The following is a 19,011-nucleotide window of genomic DNA, read 5'->3' as shown; positions in this document are numbered from 1 at the left end:
GCTCAATTTATTCATCAATAAAAGAGGCTCTAACTTCAGCAGCATGAGCTGGCTCCAGAGCCCATTTCCCTTACCACCACCAGCCTACCCCCACATACTGAACAGCTGGTCATGTCCTGCCTCCTACTAGCAGCTGTGATAGCTGCTTCATCCTGTGCAAACAGCTGTCACCTCCCTCTCCCTCTCTCAAGCAAGAGCTACAGTCCCACTCATTCTCCAGCACTTGCCGCTGAGAGGTGAGCTGTTAGGAAGTGGTTGTAGAACGGTGTTTTGATAGTGTTAGAAAAGTAAACTACTGCTGCATCAGGACTGGGAGCAGTGGGCAGTAGTTTTTTGCTGGAAGAAATGTCATCTCAGCTCTCTCATAAACTGATGACATCTAGCTGTTCAAGCACTTGTCTGTCATTTCATTTGCAAAAAAGTGTCAAAGTGCAGAGCATTAGTATTTTCCACATTGACATTGATAAGTACTTGACTGTTGTTGTTGCTCATAACATGTATAGAATAGAACCGACTCAAGAACCATGTTTTAAAGTCTTTTACCTAACAGCTGTGTTTCTCTTTGAATCTTTGAAACAGTAGTAATTCTAGCTATCTTCCTTTTCAGAAATATATCTGTTAGTGTCAAAGTGCAGAGCATTAGTATTTTCCACATTGACATTGATAAGTACTTGACTGTTGTTGTTGCTCATAACATGTATAGAATAGAACCGACTCAAGAACCATGTTTTAAAGTCTTTTACCTAACAGCTGTGTTTCTCTTTGAATCTTTGAAACAGTAGTAATTCTAGCTATCTTCCTTTTCAGAAATATATCTGTTTATAATGATTAATGAGACATCATAGGAACAGGTGGTGGCATTCAGAGTTTATATAGTTATCTGGCACAAAGAGAGCCTGGCCCACGACCAGGAATTGTTTGTGTACATTATGTGCATAAAGTACATAATGCCTCTAATGTATATAATTGTCTTCAATACGAATATAACATTTCCTATAAAATCTAAGGTACTTTCAATTCTGCAGATAAAACCTCTGTTCTCTCCTTGTCATTCATTTGCTATAATGTTCTCTTTCTATTTGCTATCTACTCATCAGAGAAAATACTAAACTAAATGGAGCAATTCTATATATTTTTTGTTGTTTGAATGTCTTTTTTGTAATTTAATGAATTATAGTCAACTCATGTTTTTGGAGGCTATTCACTGCTGGGAAAATGCTAAGGATAAAAGCCTGTATTAGTACGTCAACCATGCTCAGCTAGTTCACTAATTAGAATGTTAATTCTCATAAATCTGCAAGCAACACAACATTTTGGTCTTTGGTGTAACACCTTGGGGGTTACTTTAGACTGTACTCCCATACATCATAAAACTTGCTTGTTCATATTATAAACTTACAAGGAATTTCCTTGTTTACCACTTTTCTTTCTTCTCAGTAAAGTACAGACCACATCCAGCATCTGTGATTGGCCTAAACCTTTAAGTAAACTTGTCTCTGTTTATAACTGGCTTTCAGCTAGTGTCTAGAGCATTGCTACTGGGATACCATGGAAATTCTGTTCAGACTGTACTGTTTATCAGCAAAAGATTCCTTTCTTCTAGTAATCTTCTAGCCTTTCTTCTAGGCTAATATATGTTTTAATTTTGTAACTCTATAACAATAAAATATTTTCCATAAATATTTGCAAATGTGTACTAGATGAAATTCAATTTTTTTTTTCTTTTTCACTGATGCTTGTGGCTGAATGTTGTATGGATAGAGCTGTTTGGGCTTAAAATTTAAAGAATGCCATATGACAAAACATTTTTTTCTCATTTCAATGACACTTTGAGTTCTGGATTCCTTCTGAGCATTTTGAAACTCTTGAGGTTTGTGAAGTTCTGTGAATCAAAAGCCACAGATTATTAATAATTTATTTTTTTAAAGTGTCAATTACTATGGTAACCCAACCTGACAAATTTTTGTGTGTTGCTTGTAAGGAGCATCATTTGTGTTTAGACTCTATGTTGTGTGGATGACATGATACTGAAGGTAGACAATTTGAACAAACAAGGCATATTCTACAACAGTGAATATTCTCTTTATATATACATACCTTATAGAACATAAAATAGTCTGTATTGTGCCACATTTATAGATGACTGCTTATTTTTTCAAACCTATCATAATTGTATCTAAATCATTACCTCAAATTTTCAAGTCTACATACAGTGTTAGCCATTGTGTATAGACATATCAGAATATTTCATTTAATAGAAAGTCTCATTTATTGCTAAAATTATTCCTCTTCTAAATCCTTTGTGGTTACCAATAATCAAAAGAAATTGTTGCCAAACTATATTGAGGAATACATGCACAAATCAAGCAGGGTTAAAATATTAAGCAACATACAAGGAGAAATGTTAATCATTTCCTTATGAGATAACTTGAATCCCTAGAAGTAACTGGATGAAAAGCAATAAAAATTAGTACATAATCCTGACCTATAAAGGAACAGAGTGTACTTCTGGATGGTCTCAATTATTTCTGTTTCAGAACATCTGGGAGGTGTTTGGACTGCATTGGTAGTAACATACATATAAATTCCATAACTATAAACTACTGGAAACTGCTGCAATACCACACATACACAGATGTTTTCAAAATGAGAAAAGATTTATTTGTGCCTAACCCACTTCAAATTGTGAAACTAGAGCTAACAACCCCTCCCAACCCTCCAGTGAGAGAAAACTCTGACTTCTACATCAAACTCAGACCTTTGCAAAGGAAATTGCCATTTGGCATCTGAGCCAAGAAAGAATTGCAGTGATAAATCAGAATGGTTATCATGGCTGGCTGTACCTATCATAAAAGTAATTTTCAAAAAATCCCATAAAATGTTTATTCAGAGCCACTGCAGACTTACTGACAGTCTCTCAGGTTCTTCTCCACAGATTATAAACTGTTGGTAACTGATGAAATACAGCACTGACAGGGGCCCTTGAAGAATGAAATTGCATTTGCTCCTTGCCTGCCACAGCTATGGAAAGCTGTCCTTGTGAGATGAAACTCTAAGAAGTAGTAAATATATTCACAGAATCTCTTCACTTGCAAACAATCCTAATGACACGGGAGGCCAAGCTAAGATACCACCTGTGATGTTTGCAGTCAGCAACAGTGAACCTTTATCTGCCACCAGTACTTTATCAAATGTATATTAATTTTTTCCTTCTCACCTTTTGACTTTTTTTTCTCTTCTGTTGTCTTTCTAGGTTTTTAATGACCAAGAAGTTCTATGAAGGCTCAGCTAGAAATTGGTCCACTTTAGATTCAGTTGAGATTGTACAAGATGGAGAAAAGTTTGCTAAATTTAATGTTTCTGTCATCTCTGCTCCTGCAGAGTATTCATCTCATTGTCAGCTGGTGGGAACAAGCAATCTCTATCCTGCAAGGCTGGTTCCATCCAATGATGAGGCAAAAAATTGGGATGTTTTCATTTCCAGGTTACAAGTGAGTACACATTGCCATTTCAGAGATAACGCCAAGAATTATTACATGCTATTGTAGGTGCTGAATGCCAGACATTCATAATGCCCTTACTTTCATTTCAGCCTCAGGGAAAATGTAAAAGAAAAGTTGTTCCCTCTAGGTGAGCCATTCAATACAGAGGTAAAAAAGATGCCAGTTGCTGAACAATGAGAACATGAAAGCACTGCATTTAAAAACAAAACTATGAAGAAAAGAAAAACCAATAAAACCAAATGCGCTTAATCAGGCAAAGAATGACTAAGTCTCTATGCCTGTTTAATGAATTGGCCTGCTACTGGAAATGGGGGCCTCTTAGGTGGGTGGCTTTATGCTGCTTACTTTGTTTTTATTTCTTGGCACTTTGTTTACCTAGGAAAGTACAGCTTAGTGTGGCTGCTGTTTTCAGTGACATAGACTCTGTGCTCCTACAGACGGAAACAAAGCCCAGTGCAATTAGATTTAATGGAAGGTTTGTCATGGACTTCAGTCATGAACAATACTAGGTCCTGCATGGCCCAGAAGGAAAGCAGCTGGCTTTTCTTTTTTGAATGAGACATAGATTTTATGTGTACATAGCACAATAGTACACACTACATATGTGAGGTATACATGATTACATTTTTATTATTTTGTGCTTTGTTCTTGACTTAGGAGAAGCATATCAACACTTGCATCTTAAAACAATATTGCAGTAAGGTAGCTCTTTGATGAAATAGATCATGGAAATAATAGGAATAAATCCAAACTGCACTCTATTTGTCAAAGATGAGCTAGCCCTATGATAACTGGATATAACTGCTAATATAATTGTATTTATGATTTTGACAACAAAGGAAATCTCAATAATCTGAGTCCAGAGTTGACATTTCTGCTTAAACAATGGAAATCTCAAAGAGACAGCATTGGTGCTGATATCTATTTCCCACAAATTCTAGTATCAAGTCTCACTATTTTTTAAAGAAACAATGCAGCAATACACACCAATGTTGTGAAGGTTCCTTCTGATGGTATTTTTATATGGAAAGCCCTGAAAGTACAAAAGGTCGTGCAACTGTACTTTGCCTAGTCAACTCTTTGGAGCCAGACTTTTCCTTCACTAGAATATGAAAGTACATGAACTATGAAAATACAAAGCATCCACTTACAACCTATCTTTTCCTTGAATTGATACTACTGTCTTCTCAAAGCTTAAAGAGGCCTTGCTTCATCCTTAGTAGGCATTTTTCATTGTGGTCATTGTCAAGAGAACTAGTAGGTTTCCCACTTTCTGTATTGATTTGGAGCAGCAATTGCTTCCACTGTTCAGACAACAGAACTTCCAGGCCCTCTTGAGAAAGACCTTTTCCCTGATCAAGTCCTAAGCGTGGAACACAGCCTGAAAAGTCCTGTTTTGATTTTTGTTGTTGTGTGAGAAAACAGCAAGTCACGATTCTGGGCTTGTTTCTAAGTTCTGTCTGAACTAGGCCATATTTTTCCAGATACCTTCCACTGATACATAGTGAAATGTGATCCAATATCAGTCTTTGTTCTAGAATGAGGTTTAGAAACCTGCAATATGTGGCATGGTGAAAAAAGCATGTGGGATGTGCTCAGTGGTTGCAGCCAGCAAAAGATCTTGCTGAAACTGAGGAAGATGATTTTCATGTCAATGTTATGCAATGAATTAGAAACCAAGATCCAGTGCCAATCCAACTGGTACAATTGCACTTTGCAAGGCTGAAAACAGTATCACAGAAATAGAGGGACGTGTCAGATGCACAGGAAAGCCTTGCATAGCTAGTTCAAAGGCAAGGCTGAACTTATGCAGCCTTTGCTTTAGTTCTGGAGCTACCTCACTCACTACCATCTAGAGAATCTCTGTGGGATACTGTCTGGGCATGCTGATAGCCTAGGATGTCACCACCACTCATAGCTGTACACAGCACCAAAACTGCTCTGGGTTAGGTGTTTTTGGGGTGTGGTGTTTTTTAAAATTTTTAAAAAATTTGTTTGTTTGGTTGATTTGGTTTGTTTTTTGGTGGTGGTGGTGTTGTTACAGGAATGGTTGTTCTACCATGGTATCTTTTGTGATTTTGAAGATCTCAGAATTGTCAATGAAGTTAAAGAGGAGGCTGCCAACAAAAGCACTGCTTTCCTTTAATATTTGTCATAGTGGTTTAGAAGCAGCTTGGTACCTAAGAAAAACTGCCAAAACTTTTAAAATTAAGAATATTAGGATGCTTGGTGGCTAAAATATTTCAAAGTTCTAAGATTAGATGTTTGGTGTACACTTAAGCGCCATCAAAATAACATATTTTACTTGAAGACATTGTCAAAGGTCAAATGAAGAGAAAACTCCACTCAGAAAAATATTTTAAAACTTACCAGTAAATACAGACTAGTATAACTAAGACAAATGATGCTGGTCTAAACAGTAAAATTAAAACTTCTGCAGTACAGAGACCTGAATCCAAAAGACTTTTATGTTCATAAAAATTAGAGAACCACATCTAAGTATTTTTAACTTTTCTATAGGTAGAAATGCTGCTAGCAGTCACATTTTTATCTCCCACCTGGGATCTAACACCCCCACAGAAAAGATGAAGCTTCAGAAAAACAATAAAATAACCCTGCACATTCTTAATCTCCTGCCTAAAAGTAGACATAGCATTTTAAGAATGTACAAATAGATCTTTCACCTCGAAGGTTCAATAAGCATAATCCTGCTTGGGGAAAAAAAAAAAAAGTCCAGTAGGATTGAAATAATAAAATTCAGTATTTCTGGCTCTAAATCAGAAGTGGTAAATCCTTTCTAAACTGAATATACCTGTTAAGTACTTCAGAGAGGCCTTGTAAATGTGTTAAGAAGTATGTGGTTTATTTCCAAAATTTCAATCCATTTTTTGAACACAAATAACATAAATAATCACCTGCTTTCTGTTTTTATTGTAAATAAGTCAGGCTACATTTCATGACTCCTGTTCACATTCTCATTTGTGACCAAAGCAGTGGCTTAACGAGCGAAGACTTTTGCAATCACCTGTGTGCTCTAAAACTGTGCAAACAGTTATCCAGCCCAAAAGCTCATTTTCACTAATCCTGCTTTAATCAGAAGTCTGACTACCTTTGGTGAAAGCAGACAGTCTTTGCAAGTTAATTACCACGATCTGACTTGGAAAGATTCTTCTAAAAGGCCTAAAAAAAGGTTGAATTGATAAAATTGTCTTCACCTCCACAGTACCTAAAGAGCCCTTAGTTCTGTGCATAATAATAGTTTTACTAATCAACATTCTGGTAGATACAGACATTGGCCTTAGCACACATATTACATGCACATTAACTTGAGGCACCTGAGCCATGAATGAATTCAAACCCAGAGTGCTAACTGATATTGCATAGTATGCAAGCCACAAATTGATTTGTTCAATGTTTGTACCAGCACATTTCCTAGGAAGTACAAATTCTGTTGTTACCACAAATAAATTAAAGCTCATTTAGTTAATTGTAAATCATAGAATAAACATGGAATGGGAACATATGAAAGTAGAAATCTGTTATCTTCTGCTTTCTTGCTTATTGCCTGTTAATAGAAGTGATTTAAATAAAATAATCCTTTTTTATTTTATTCTATAATATTTTCTAGAAAATAGTAACTTTAAGGTGTTTTGTTTTTTTTTTACTGGTGAGTTTATGATGTTTGGTGCTTTCCTTATGCACACAGTTCAAAGATTCTGTAAATGCATAAGAATCCCAGTCTTCATTTTTCTTTGTAAAATTGTTTAAGGATCAATATGATCAAAACCAGATCATATTGATTCTTTATGTTCTCTTCTTCCACCAGTTAGATTACCTTCCTTCTGAAGGAATCAGTGCTTATGTCATTATGTGCATGTATGTAAAGGGGGGGATTTTCTTCCCTTTTTCCTTAGTTTTCTATTTCTTTCTTTGGTTTGAACAAAATTTCTAGAAAATTACTGGACTAAAGACATTCAGTTTGTTGATAATTTTATACAATTGGTGGCAAGGCAGAGAATTTATCTCCAAATTAGTTGATTTTTCTGAGGAAAATAATATGGTAGGAGCTCAGTTAGTGGCAGACATTGAGATTCAGTCAAAGCAGAGATTACAGATTTTCTAACTGCTGGAAAAGCTTATGTAGTTTCATATGTTAATAGACAACACATATCCCATATCTCAGTAAAGCAAGCTCTCTTGTTTCTAGACTCTGTTGTCTCAGAAGGGAGGAAGAAATGTTTCACAACTGTTTCTCCTTGAAATTTCACTAAAACTCAGCCAAAAAAAAAGGTTGTGTTCATTTTAAAGTAGGTTCCAGGAGTTCTGGAATCAAGGAGCTATTAGCTAAAACTTTCAGGGTATTTCAACAAATCTCGTGGTCTGAGGAGGCCTTAACTCTCATGCATTTGAGTGCTTTGAGTTTCCTGGTTCTGAAGAGGTCATTGAGCTGATGATCAACAAATACTGATACACTGATCACATGAATACAAAATACTGGTCACAATACAATGAATGCAGAATTTTGATCACATGTCCCCTTTGGAACTTTACTTCTAAAAGTAACACAAAATTTGAAGTGAGAAGCCTACTTCTTGCCAAAGAGAGAGATTCTGCATCTTTAGTTTCCTTGGCTAAAAGGAGACCTGGAAAATTATTATGCAGACGATTTTATTCTCATTCTTTTTAATAGGCAGAGTATGATTGGTAATTAAAAGGTGTGGGTTTTGTAATTACCACATATATCCTGACACTAGGGACTATGCTCCATGCTCAATTGTATTCATTTATCTACCCTTTTTCATTTTCAGATTCAGGGCTTCAACATTGTAAACAATACATTTTCCTATGCAAGTGACTGTACGGGTTTCTTCAGTCCTGGAATCTGGATGGGCTTGGTGACATCTATAATTTTAGTGTGGATCTTGACCTATGGAATCCATATGATTATGCAACTCACAACAAACAACAGATTTGATGATCCCAAAGGTCCAGCTCTGTCAGTTCCTCAGACAGAATAGCCATGGACTTAGTGCTGCTGTGGCTTTTCCTGGTCTGATATTTATGATTTTTATAACCTTTTTACTTCATAATATGTGTAATCTAAAAAAGATATCATAGGAGAAAGAGATAATTAAACTACATATAAAAATTATCCTTATCCTTGGCAACAATAATAATTTTACTTGTTATTACTGTGATTGTTAACGTCTGTGTGTGTTAAGGGTCTGGAGTGAGGCTGTAGAGGTTATTACACTCTCTGGCTATTAGAAAGATGATTAAAAACTGCCTTCAGATTAACTATGATTGTCAAAGAAAGGATATCACAACAAAGATAACTAACTTATTTGATGGGAAACCATGTATATTGAAAATAATTGTCTCTGTAAAGGATTTTTAGTATGTCATGATGATGAGGCTGAACTGAGTCTTGTAATTTTTTCTCTTGAGTACACCAGCCAGAAATGTACGGAACAAATAATGTATAAGTCACTAAATAAACGTCCTTGAGAAGTCTTTTCAAAACACATCACTTTGTTCAAATGGGGTATCACAAACAAGAATGGGTAGATTAAGATTTAGCTTCCCTCTAATGTTACCTTACATCTGTGAGAATTATGTTGAGCAATACTGACTCATATTTGTTTTAGCCATGGACAGCTGATGGAGTTACTAAGTAAGATAGGTCCTTGTCCAAACTGATCACAAAACTAAATTTGGTGTCATGGCAATGAATGCAACTTTTCAAGTTCAGAACCTATTGTGATTCAATGTGCCACTGCAGACAGCATCTTAACATAGATAGGGTAATTTTATTTATTATTTATTTATCTCCCCTTTTCCAGATATTTTTGGAGTAGTTATGAAGTTCATACAAAAAAAGGAAAAATAACATTCTATAAAGTCATTAGAAACACTGTGTTAATGTATTTTTTAAAGTCTGAGCATGATATGGTCATCTCAATGATTCCAGAAGCCCCAAAACATTCACAGTGTGCTGTATACTTCTGCAATTAATAAAGAAACTGCATCTTCTCATTGAGGAATCTGAATATGGAGTGAATTACTAAATTTTATGCAGAACTAGGAAATAGTAATAGACCAATGGTAAAATGGTAAAAATAAATTTTTTGTTCTTTCTTCTGGAATATTTTGCTATGACTGTGCATCTTTGATTAGTAGTTAAAAACCCAAAAATATAATTTTGACAAAATTACATTTGTTACATGAGAAAAATAATGACATTTCTGATCTTGCTCCATGTCATAGTACAGTGTTAAAGTTATAAACCTGTCAGGGGCCTTCCAGTTCTGCGTACTTCTGATTTCACAGTTCAGCTTAATCATAGGTGCACTTGTTAAAACATGCCTGTTTTGGGAGCTGTTCCAGACAGATATTAGCTCTGTCTGAAAAGTCTGAGCCTTTAGGACTTGTACCAGAGCTCACTGAATTTATCTGAAGTACTGACTTCTGTGACTGCTAGCTCATTTCTCTATAAATGTTAATAAAAAATATAGTAAAGATGAAGGGGAATGATGGGTAAAAGCATCAGTTAGAAAAGTAAAAGCTTTTTTTTTTCCAAGTATATAAGGAAATGAAAATTTATCAAGAAAAAATGAGAAACTATCAAAAAACTATGGCACAACATGAAAATAAATTTAACTGTGAAGAATCAGGATTAAACCCTGAGAAAACACAAATCTAAACACAAAAGTCCTGAAGCCATAAGGTAAGGTGTTTTGACACAAAATTCATTAATAATCACTTTTTGGAAGGGATAGCTGAGATGGATCTATAATCTGAACCTCCTGTTCTGATGGGTTTTCTTTGCTGCCTGGTCTATTAGTTTCTCTCCCTGTTAAATTATTTATTACACAAATCATGTAGAAACCCAGCAATTACTTATAATGAAACTGAATTATAATAGACCAAAAGCAGGTTTTTTATGTAAGCAATAAAGGAAGATAAGTCATTCCATCTGCAAGGGAAGACTCAATGAAGTAATTGGCTCTTCCTTTCCTTCTGTGTGACTGATAAATAAATAGCATGCAAATCTAAATCAGATGAATTATCAGGCAGTGCCCAGACATTGGAGGGTTCTGTAGTTATTTCAGCATAAACTAGGCCAAGCAGGAGAAACTATAGGTGCTGAAAGCAAGGAATGACCATGAAAAGCTAGCTCCTAAAATAATCAGAGATACAAGAGGAAGCCTAAATGTTGGGACACTGGTCACTGCTGGCAAACAAAACTTGATATAGTCTTAACAGGTCATGATGACTGTGAGGGCAGGTGTAGTGACAATCTCACCCTTACACTGTAGGAGAGGATGAGACAACCCACACAAGGTGAGCAGGGACTCATTTTCCTAAAGACTTTTTTCCTCTAGCATCCTATGGCGGGCTGATAGATGCCCATGTGGTTGCTCTCTCACTCCTCAACAGGACAGGGGAAGAAAATAAGATTGAGAATCTTGTGGGTCAAGATAAAGACAGGGACAAAACATACTTATGGAAGATTAATTAATTGCTAATTAAAATAGGTTGGATAGTGAAAAACAAAAACAAAATTAAACCAATGCCTTCAGTCTGCACAAATGCCAAAAAACCCCATGGTGTCTAATATCTTCAGTAAGGAAACCTGATCTTCAGTTTGCTTATAAAGCATCTGCTCTCAAATTAGTCCATTCCCTATCAAAACTTAATGCAAAACCCAGGAGAAAAGAACAGTTTCTTCAGAACTTGAAAGGCTTAAAAACTGTTGAAATGCAGGGGAGGAAGGGAAGGGAGAGAAGGAAAAGAAAAAGAATGAGGTCTTACCAAGGGGTGGTTCCCTAAGTAATCTCTCATTGCCACAGTGGGACGGTGTATTTCTTAGTCTTCCTACTTGTGTAGGTGGAAAGGAGACGTCCGACAGTGTCTGAGCCCAAGAGCGAATCAGCTGTTATTGATGTCCCACAAGTGAAGTGACTTCCTTCTCTTCACCACAACTTTTTGTATACCTCCTGTGTGAATACAAGTTCCCTACTCCATATTGTCTGGATTTCTGTATAACTCCTGGAGCTGGTATGTTCTTGAATTATTACAGTTGAGCTTACTTTTAGACTGCTTTATATGTTGTTCATTATTGCCATAACAGAAGATAGTTTATGGAATGATCACATATTTTCTGCTTTGCAAATAGCAATGTGGCTGTCCAGTGGAAGACTGGGAAGCCCATTTTTTAGTCTGTCTTAATACTTCTTTAAGTAGTTGTATGGAAGTAACATAAAATTAATGGTGTACTGTCACTATGACATCATATGCAACTATCTTTAGTTAATGAAAACTGTGCAAAAAAATGTTTGCAGCATCAAAAATACCAACAAAAACCAACTAATGTTTTCATAAAAGTAATTTAGGAAGATGGATAAGTCAAGGACTTTCTGATGTAATGCTTAAATTATAATTTTGTGTATCCTATTTATTCTGGATAAATATGGATGCATATGGATAGCAGAGTGATCAAGTTAGGTATTTAACAGATGGCTTTCCCTGAAACATACTGGCATGATTTAAGATACTACTGTCCCTATCTACCCTGCCTTTCATTCATGCATACCCGTGCCTCAGCTGTTTGTCAAGTCCACACTGCTGCACTCTCTTTTTCCACATAAACGTAATAGATCAGATTTTGCATTAGAGTAGCTGAGATGTAGGTCCTTGTCTGGGTCTGTCTTTCCTGCTGCTAAGTAATAGAATCCTGGCACAGGAGCAAAGCAAATAGCTGCAAACACTGATGTATTAACACATTATAGCAATATTGGGGAAGGATTTTTATTATAGCTGTCAAAAGGGGAAACCAAAGCATGCAAGTATCCAAGTGGCTTGTCAGGATCAAAACCCACATTACAGATAGCCTGAGAAGCAGGAACAAGCTTCAGTTTAGGGAATGTGTTTTTGGTCTCTACATGCATCAACACATTTCAGCTAATAACCTGTACTCTCTTTCATATCCTGGTATAAAGATCCCAGGGAATGTGTTTTTGGTCTCTACATGCGTCAACACATTTCAGCTAATAACCTGCACTCTCTTTCATATCCTGGTATAAAGTCTGTCCATGGCCGAAGATAGCGAGATAGCATCTAGATCCAGCTGTGGCCACCTTCTCTCATTCTGTATCTTCAGACTGCAATTGAACAGGGATATCCCAGACGCTCAACAGTCTCAATCCTTCTCTTTAACAGAAAAGAGAAAAAACAAATGTGGAAGAGGAAAGGCAATACAGATCATCCTCTTTTCATCAATAGTGAGAATCTTTGCCCTTCTGAGTGGTCACCAGAGTTCTTGACTGGAAAATTAAGGCTGGCAACAAAGGGCCCTGCAACTTCCAGTGAAGGTGTGCTCACCTGTGTGATGCTGGTTTGTTTTGAAAAATTGCCCAAGTCTTCAGCTTTCCCAGAAACACTCTCTGGGGCTGTCTGCAAACTAAGGCAGGACTCACTGCTTTGGCTGCCCTCCAGAAACTCTGAGGTAGCTGAAAAGAAGTGGGAGGAGGGAACACTGTGGCTCTACCACATTTATCTTACCACCTGCACGAAGTGTCAGAATTGGACCCCAAACTATTTGAAACAGAAAGTTGAGTTCTGAGTAGGGAAATCTGAGGTTTGATCTATCTTTTTATAACTAATTAGTATTACAATTACAAAATAGATGGTCTGCTTTTGCTTGTAGAGCTTTCATGGATATGTACTTATACAGTGAGAGTGGAGCAGTTGCATCAATTTTCATTGATTTAGATGTACACAGAACTCTTTGTCAGTGTACCGGTTGGTTTTGAAGTCAGAATTTAGACCTTAATGGCTTACTGCTACCAATTTCTATGGTCTAACAGTGATTAGTAGACACTGAAATTGGAGAGACATTGGTATGGAGGACTGTTTGGGTTTTGTTTGGTTGGATTTTGGTTCATTTGTTTTTTTTTTTAATTAGCACAACAAGATATTTACTATATATATCAGGGAATTTGTAGTTTGTTCAGGTTCTGACATAATTTGAACCCATTTCTGCTATAATTGTTTTTATAGCACTCTGGAGTTCAAGGGGGTTGAAAGGGTTTAACAGTGATAGATTGTTGGGCTGAGCATACTTCTGGCAATGGGTAAATGAGCTAAAGATTAATGATCAGTGTTTTGAATTGTAATATCTGAAACTCTTCCCTGTATAAAACTGGTGTAAGAATTAAGAAAGACATAGGTTTTTGCCTAATGAATTACTATCTTCTGTTATGAAACTCTTGGTTAACACTTGATCTAATTACTTTTACCACCTTACCTTATCAGATAGGTGAGGTCATTGTTTTCATCTGGAATAGCCAAAGGTTTTACTTCAAAGATTCAGTAAGACTGCATGTTACTCATTAAGTAAATCTGACTCTTGTCTAATCAGCAGTGTACTGTGTCTGCTGCAAATCCAGGTCTGGATTCAGCTGCTGTGCAATGGGACTCTCATTCTAAAAGCTGTTTATGTTGTAACTGGAAATTGCAGTGATCAAAATTATATTTTGTGCACTGATGATATTGTATTGTATTGGGTCTCCTGTCTCAAAGTGCTAGCACACTTCAACTGCAATAGAATGTGTGCTCCAGCCCTTTGCACCCTTTGTAGGAAAGAGAATCTAAAGGATACTTGCAATAGAGGAGGTGATGTCTGCCATTAGCGTTCTAAGCGAAATAATTTCATTATTGTCATTGCATACTATTTTAGTGTATGTGGAGGAGGGATGATCTTTTCCCTTTAAACACTAAGTTCAGTGTTGAAAAATTACCTATTAGATACTTCTGTTAAGAAACTTCATAACCTCACTCTACTGATGGTGCTGTGGTGGTAGCTATTTCATACCAGATACTAATACAAGCCCTGATACAGAAAAATTCACCAAATCAAGATGTATTGATAGAAATTGGTCCATGTGCATGTAAAAACATTGTCAGAACATAGCCTCTGTTTATGGGTGTGCTATAGCATGTTGTCTCTTAAATGAAGAGCACAGCTTATATCTGACACAGGTCATATAGGTCAGATGGTTTGGCCAAGAGACTAAAATTAGCAGTGATCCCCAAAAACCTGAAGGGTTGATGTGAAGATTATACAGATTTATGCCTCTCTCCTTTTAAATGTGGTGCTCCTACCACCTCTTCCCCAAAAAGACAAGGTATTGTCCTACTTCCTAACAGGCAAAAGTGGTTTGGCAGACAAATGTTGAGCTTTCTGTTGCTTCACCTTTTTTGTTCATGGGGCTATGCTGTCCACCTGAATGTCTGACTTTAAGCTTTGCCTGAGTTGAAGCTCACCTTGTTTCCCCTTCTCTTCATGTCTGCAATGGACCTATTTGCCAGTAAGCAGCAGAAGTGAGGGTTGACCTGATCTGATTTGGAAATACTGTGAAGCCTGAAACTCAAGAATGACCCCCTTCTGCCCACACAAGGCAGCACCTTCTAGCTGGTCCTTCCTGTTAGGTGACCCAATTGTTTAGAGCTGAGCTCTCTGTTTAAAAGCATTTGGCAAGTGCAGTGCATACCTGAGAGAGGCACAGGCTCACTTATGGTCCTTTGAAGAAGGAAAAGCTGCTTATTTGTTTAGGAAATAGAGGCTTAACTTGTGATATTTCAGTCACTTCCATGGCAACAGTCTCTGAGAGACAAAGCATAACTTCACCAGAACAAATATCAGCTTGAAAACAGAAAAGAGAATATTTAACATAGCAGCATGGTGAAGTTTCCTTTAACTTTTGAATTTTACCTATTATTTAACAGGTAAAATTCAGCTCCAGAGAGGGCTAGTGTGCCCAAAGTGTCTAAGTGCAGTATGTGTAAGCAAAGGGCTTATACATACTGTAGGAAAAGGAAGGGTTATTAAATGAAGTGCTGATATACAGACAAATGCATGCTGTTTAATTAACAACATCTCTCTTACATATCTAGTAAACAAAACAGAAATTGCTGTTGCAATGTGATGTGCAAACCACCACCCCACCCCACCCCCAAAACCCCAAAGAAAACAGGGTTTGTTTTTCACTTAGCATCATAGAATCATCAAGGTTGGAAGAGACCTTGATCATCAAGTCCAGCCATTAACCTGCTGCTCCACTATAACCCCTAAACACTAAACTTTATCTTCCAGTGTCAGATCCAGACACCTCTTAGACACTTCTAGGAATGGTGACTCCGCCACTTCCCTGGACAACTTGTTCCAATGCCTGACCACTCTAACAGTGATTTATTTTTTTTCTAAAATCCAATCTGAATCTCACCTGTTTCAGCTCAGGGCCAGGGGACTTCTTGCAAATGGCAGCAGATGGCTCAGTTATGATGCAAGTAACTGGTTCAGAAGCTCCATAAGTGAAGTTTGAACTTCTAAAACTTTAAGTAAGTTTATTGCTAGAAGTGCACCACTTAGAGGTACCCATTATTCTTGAAATGTATTTCTGTCATATCTCTGACAGCATAGCCTTCACTCTGAGCAGAACAAGAAGTAGGTAGTGAGGTTTGGTCATTTTTAGCAGGTGAAGTAGGAACTGTCAGATTGCAGTGTGAGATTTGATTTCTGAAATGAATGAAGTGCTCACCAGCAATATGACTTATCCTTCTGCTTTCTCCTACCCAGCCCTTGCATAGGCTGATATTTGCCCCACAGCCTGCCATGACCCTTGCTTAAGGCAGCTTTAGGAGTAAATAAAAGAACTTGCTGCTCTTCAAAAGTTTTTTGTATAAGTATGTAATTTAATACTCTGCCTTGAAGAGCCTCAGTTTATACAGTAGGAGACAAGTGATCAGGATCTGCAGTTTCATTCCCTTTGCAGAAATCTGTACTGAGCTGTAATGTTTGGTCCATCATGGAGGTAGATGTCACTGGCAGATGCTCATATATCAGTGTGGTTTGATGTTCATCCCTTTGCATTACTTTTCATATTGCTTTTCTAATTTATTCCATATCAAGCATACACTTGAGATAAAATGCTTCATCCTTAATTTTCTTTAGGTCTTACAATATTAAGGTCCTAGATATAATTCTTCAAAGAGGAGGTTTGCAAGTACATCAGGAAGATCTGGAAAGGGAAGTCAAAATTACCTAGAGGTCAGAATTGGGGATATCCATTTTTTTTTGACTGTCATTCAATCTACTGACATGCTAGAATATGTCATTTAGTGGTAAATCATCAGTCTTAAATTTTGGACACAATTTTATGACACCTGCAGTTGGAATTTAGACAAGGAGATCATAGAATCATAGAATGATTGATGGAATTATGAAGTCAAGGCCTTCAAACACCAGGCTAGTTAATAAAAGCAGAGGTTGTGCAATGCAGCAAACATTATGCCAGCTGAACCTAACTTTCAGAGACTGGAAATAAACTGTTGAAAGCTAACCCCTCTAATACAAAGCACTCCCAATTACGGGCTGCTTTCAAAAATTCAGACCTTCCTCTCCACGTGTCTCAATTTTTGCCTCAGTAAAATGGTGAACCACTGAGATATGCCATGAGATGCTCAAGTCAATGATGCTGTGCAACTGCAAGTTGCTCTATGCTTCTTTTGGTAGATGAACATCCACATTTCAGACAAGGGGTGTGAACCATTATTTCTTTTGTGCTCATGAAACAGTGTTAGTTTAAAATAAACTGGAGAAGAAGTGTTTATTTAGATTAAATGGTACTTAGACTCTTGACAGCTGTTCTAATTTTCATCTCACTTATTGTAGTGGCAAAGCAAGATTTGTTTCACTGGAGTAAGTGAAAAGAAACTTTTAGTGTTATTTTTGTTGGTTTATTGCAGGTTTAAATTTTTTTCTTTCTTTTCAAGATAAAGACAAGCTTTCAAGGTAGAAGGGAACTAGACATTAAACCTTTAGTGCAAAGTGTTCACAGTTTCAGTTTGAGTCTTGTAGGCCAGACTGTAATATAAATAATTTAGCACACAGATGAGGCTGATTTAGAAGAAAAATTCCCCAAAAGAATAAAACTTCAATCATAATTTATTTAGCTAAGTTACTTCAGTGGATTTAATAACTTATATGCTGCTCTGTAGTGTTATCGAAGTTGAACAGTTCTCTGGAGGGGAGAGGTTTTCCAGTTGGTTTTGCTGGTGAAAATTTAGTGGCTGGGGAAATGGTTTCTCAGAACTCAAAGCAATCTGTAGCAAGTTATGTTCTTGTTTGTGATTCAATATGAAGCAATATGAAAGTATTTGGAAGTGATGAATCATGGTTGTTGGGTGTTCTTGTTGTCCTCAACCCCAGTTTTTTTAACTGTCTCTTGAGAAGCAGAGTGAGCTTTGATTGTTCTTCACAAAATTGTCATTCTGTCTGCTTTTGCTTGTGGATGCTTGTGTCCAGAGTTCCTAGAAAGCATCAGGGAAGGACAAGTGCCCTCACATTCAAATCATTGGCAAATACTGACATTTTAACCTTTTATTTTATTATTGCATCATATTTTCCCTAATGATTGCATCAAGATTATAAGAACATAAAATAAAGTATCAAATTCATATCCTCCTGTTGTCCACGCTTTCAGTTCTTGCAGCAGTTTTCTTAACACAGTTAATCTTGAGAACTATAAAAGGAATCCAGTTTTAGAGCAGAAACCCCACAATACTGCTGTAGTCCTGTTAAGGAGCCTGGCTCTTTTTAGCCATAAGCTAGCTGCATAAAATCATGGAGTTTGTACAAAACACAAAGTGTTCTTGAAAGCTAGACCCATGATATTTACTTGGTTAAACATGCAGGCTACTTCATAGAAATTTTTGGGAACCCAAAGTCTTCTCTAAAAGTCACTGGCTCAGCACACCCACACACCTTGTTGTCACTTAGATGAAATTAGAGACATCACCTCTGCTTTGCCATTGCTACCCCCAGACACATACTGAGCAAAACGTTCGTTGTGTCACTGTCAGTTGTCAGGAGACTTATCGTCATTTAGTCTGTCCTCAGACCTTGCTTCCACTTAGCACTCTCATGAACTTCCCTGTGTGTCTGCTTGACTATCTAATTGTTTCTGGTGTTAGGAACAATTTTCCTAATTTCACATGGTGATTTTCTTCGGCAGTAACAGAATCAGATCCTTAGACATCTAGCACATATTGTTTCCTTATACAATTAGCTGAGATGAGAGGAACATTCTAACTTCTCAATTGTATATGAACTGAAAAAAAAAGAAATGAGAAGCTCTGTAAAAAGTCCTGTATTCAAAAGATTTTTAAAAGTTCCAAGTGGAAAAAGTGCGACAAATTTAATCCTTTACTTTTCCTGTGAGAGAATTTTGTCCTCCTTCTACCACCCTTAGAAAAGTAATCCCTCAAGCCTAGTAAACTTTAGAACCTCAGAATCATGATACTAAGTTTTATATTTTGTTACCTGAGGAATGAAAGAAAGTTATTAGAACTTTTTTTGTACCTTGATTAATGAGAGTAATGACAGAGGGTTTCATTTTTGTGAAGCCTGGAGATTTTCAACAGGTCAGTGAAGCAGAGTCCTTTG

At 36.8% G+C, this 19,011-nt stretch overlaps 1 protein-coding gene across 1 annotated transcript in view; it reads left to right on the top strand.

Annotated features, from left to right (window-relative positions):
- ATP6AP1 (ATPase, H+ transporting, lysosomal accessory protein 1) overlaps positions 1-8,591 on the top strand; it is a 48,647-nt gene extending 40,056 nt beyond the window's left edge. The window contains exons 9-10 of the mRNA XM_009084185.1: positions 3,254-3,491; positions 8,312-8,591. Of these exons, the coding sequence (XP_009082433.1) occupies positions 3,254-3,491; positions 8,312-8,521 (448 nt within the window). The 3' untranslated portion in view covers positions 8,522-8,591. The remainder of the gene's footprint in view (positions 1-3,253; positions 3,492-8,311) is intronic.
- The last annotated feature ends 10,420 nt before the right edge of the window (positions 8,592-19,011 follow it).

The sequence above is a fragment of the Acanthisitta chloris genome, unplaced genomic scaffold (genome assembly GCF_000695815.1).
Source record: "Acanthisitta chloris isolate BGI_N310 unplaced genomic scaffold, ASM69581v1 scaffold1070, whole genome shotgun sequence".
NCBI classification, from domain to species: Eukaryota; Metazoa; Chordata; class Aves; order Passeriformes; family Acanthisittidae; genus Acanthisitta; species Acanthisitta chloris.
This window is presented reverse-complemented; position numbering and strand designations above follow the sequence as displayed.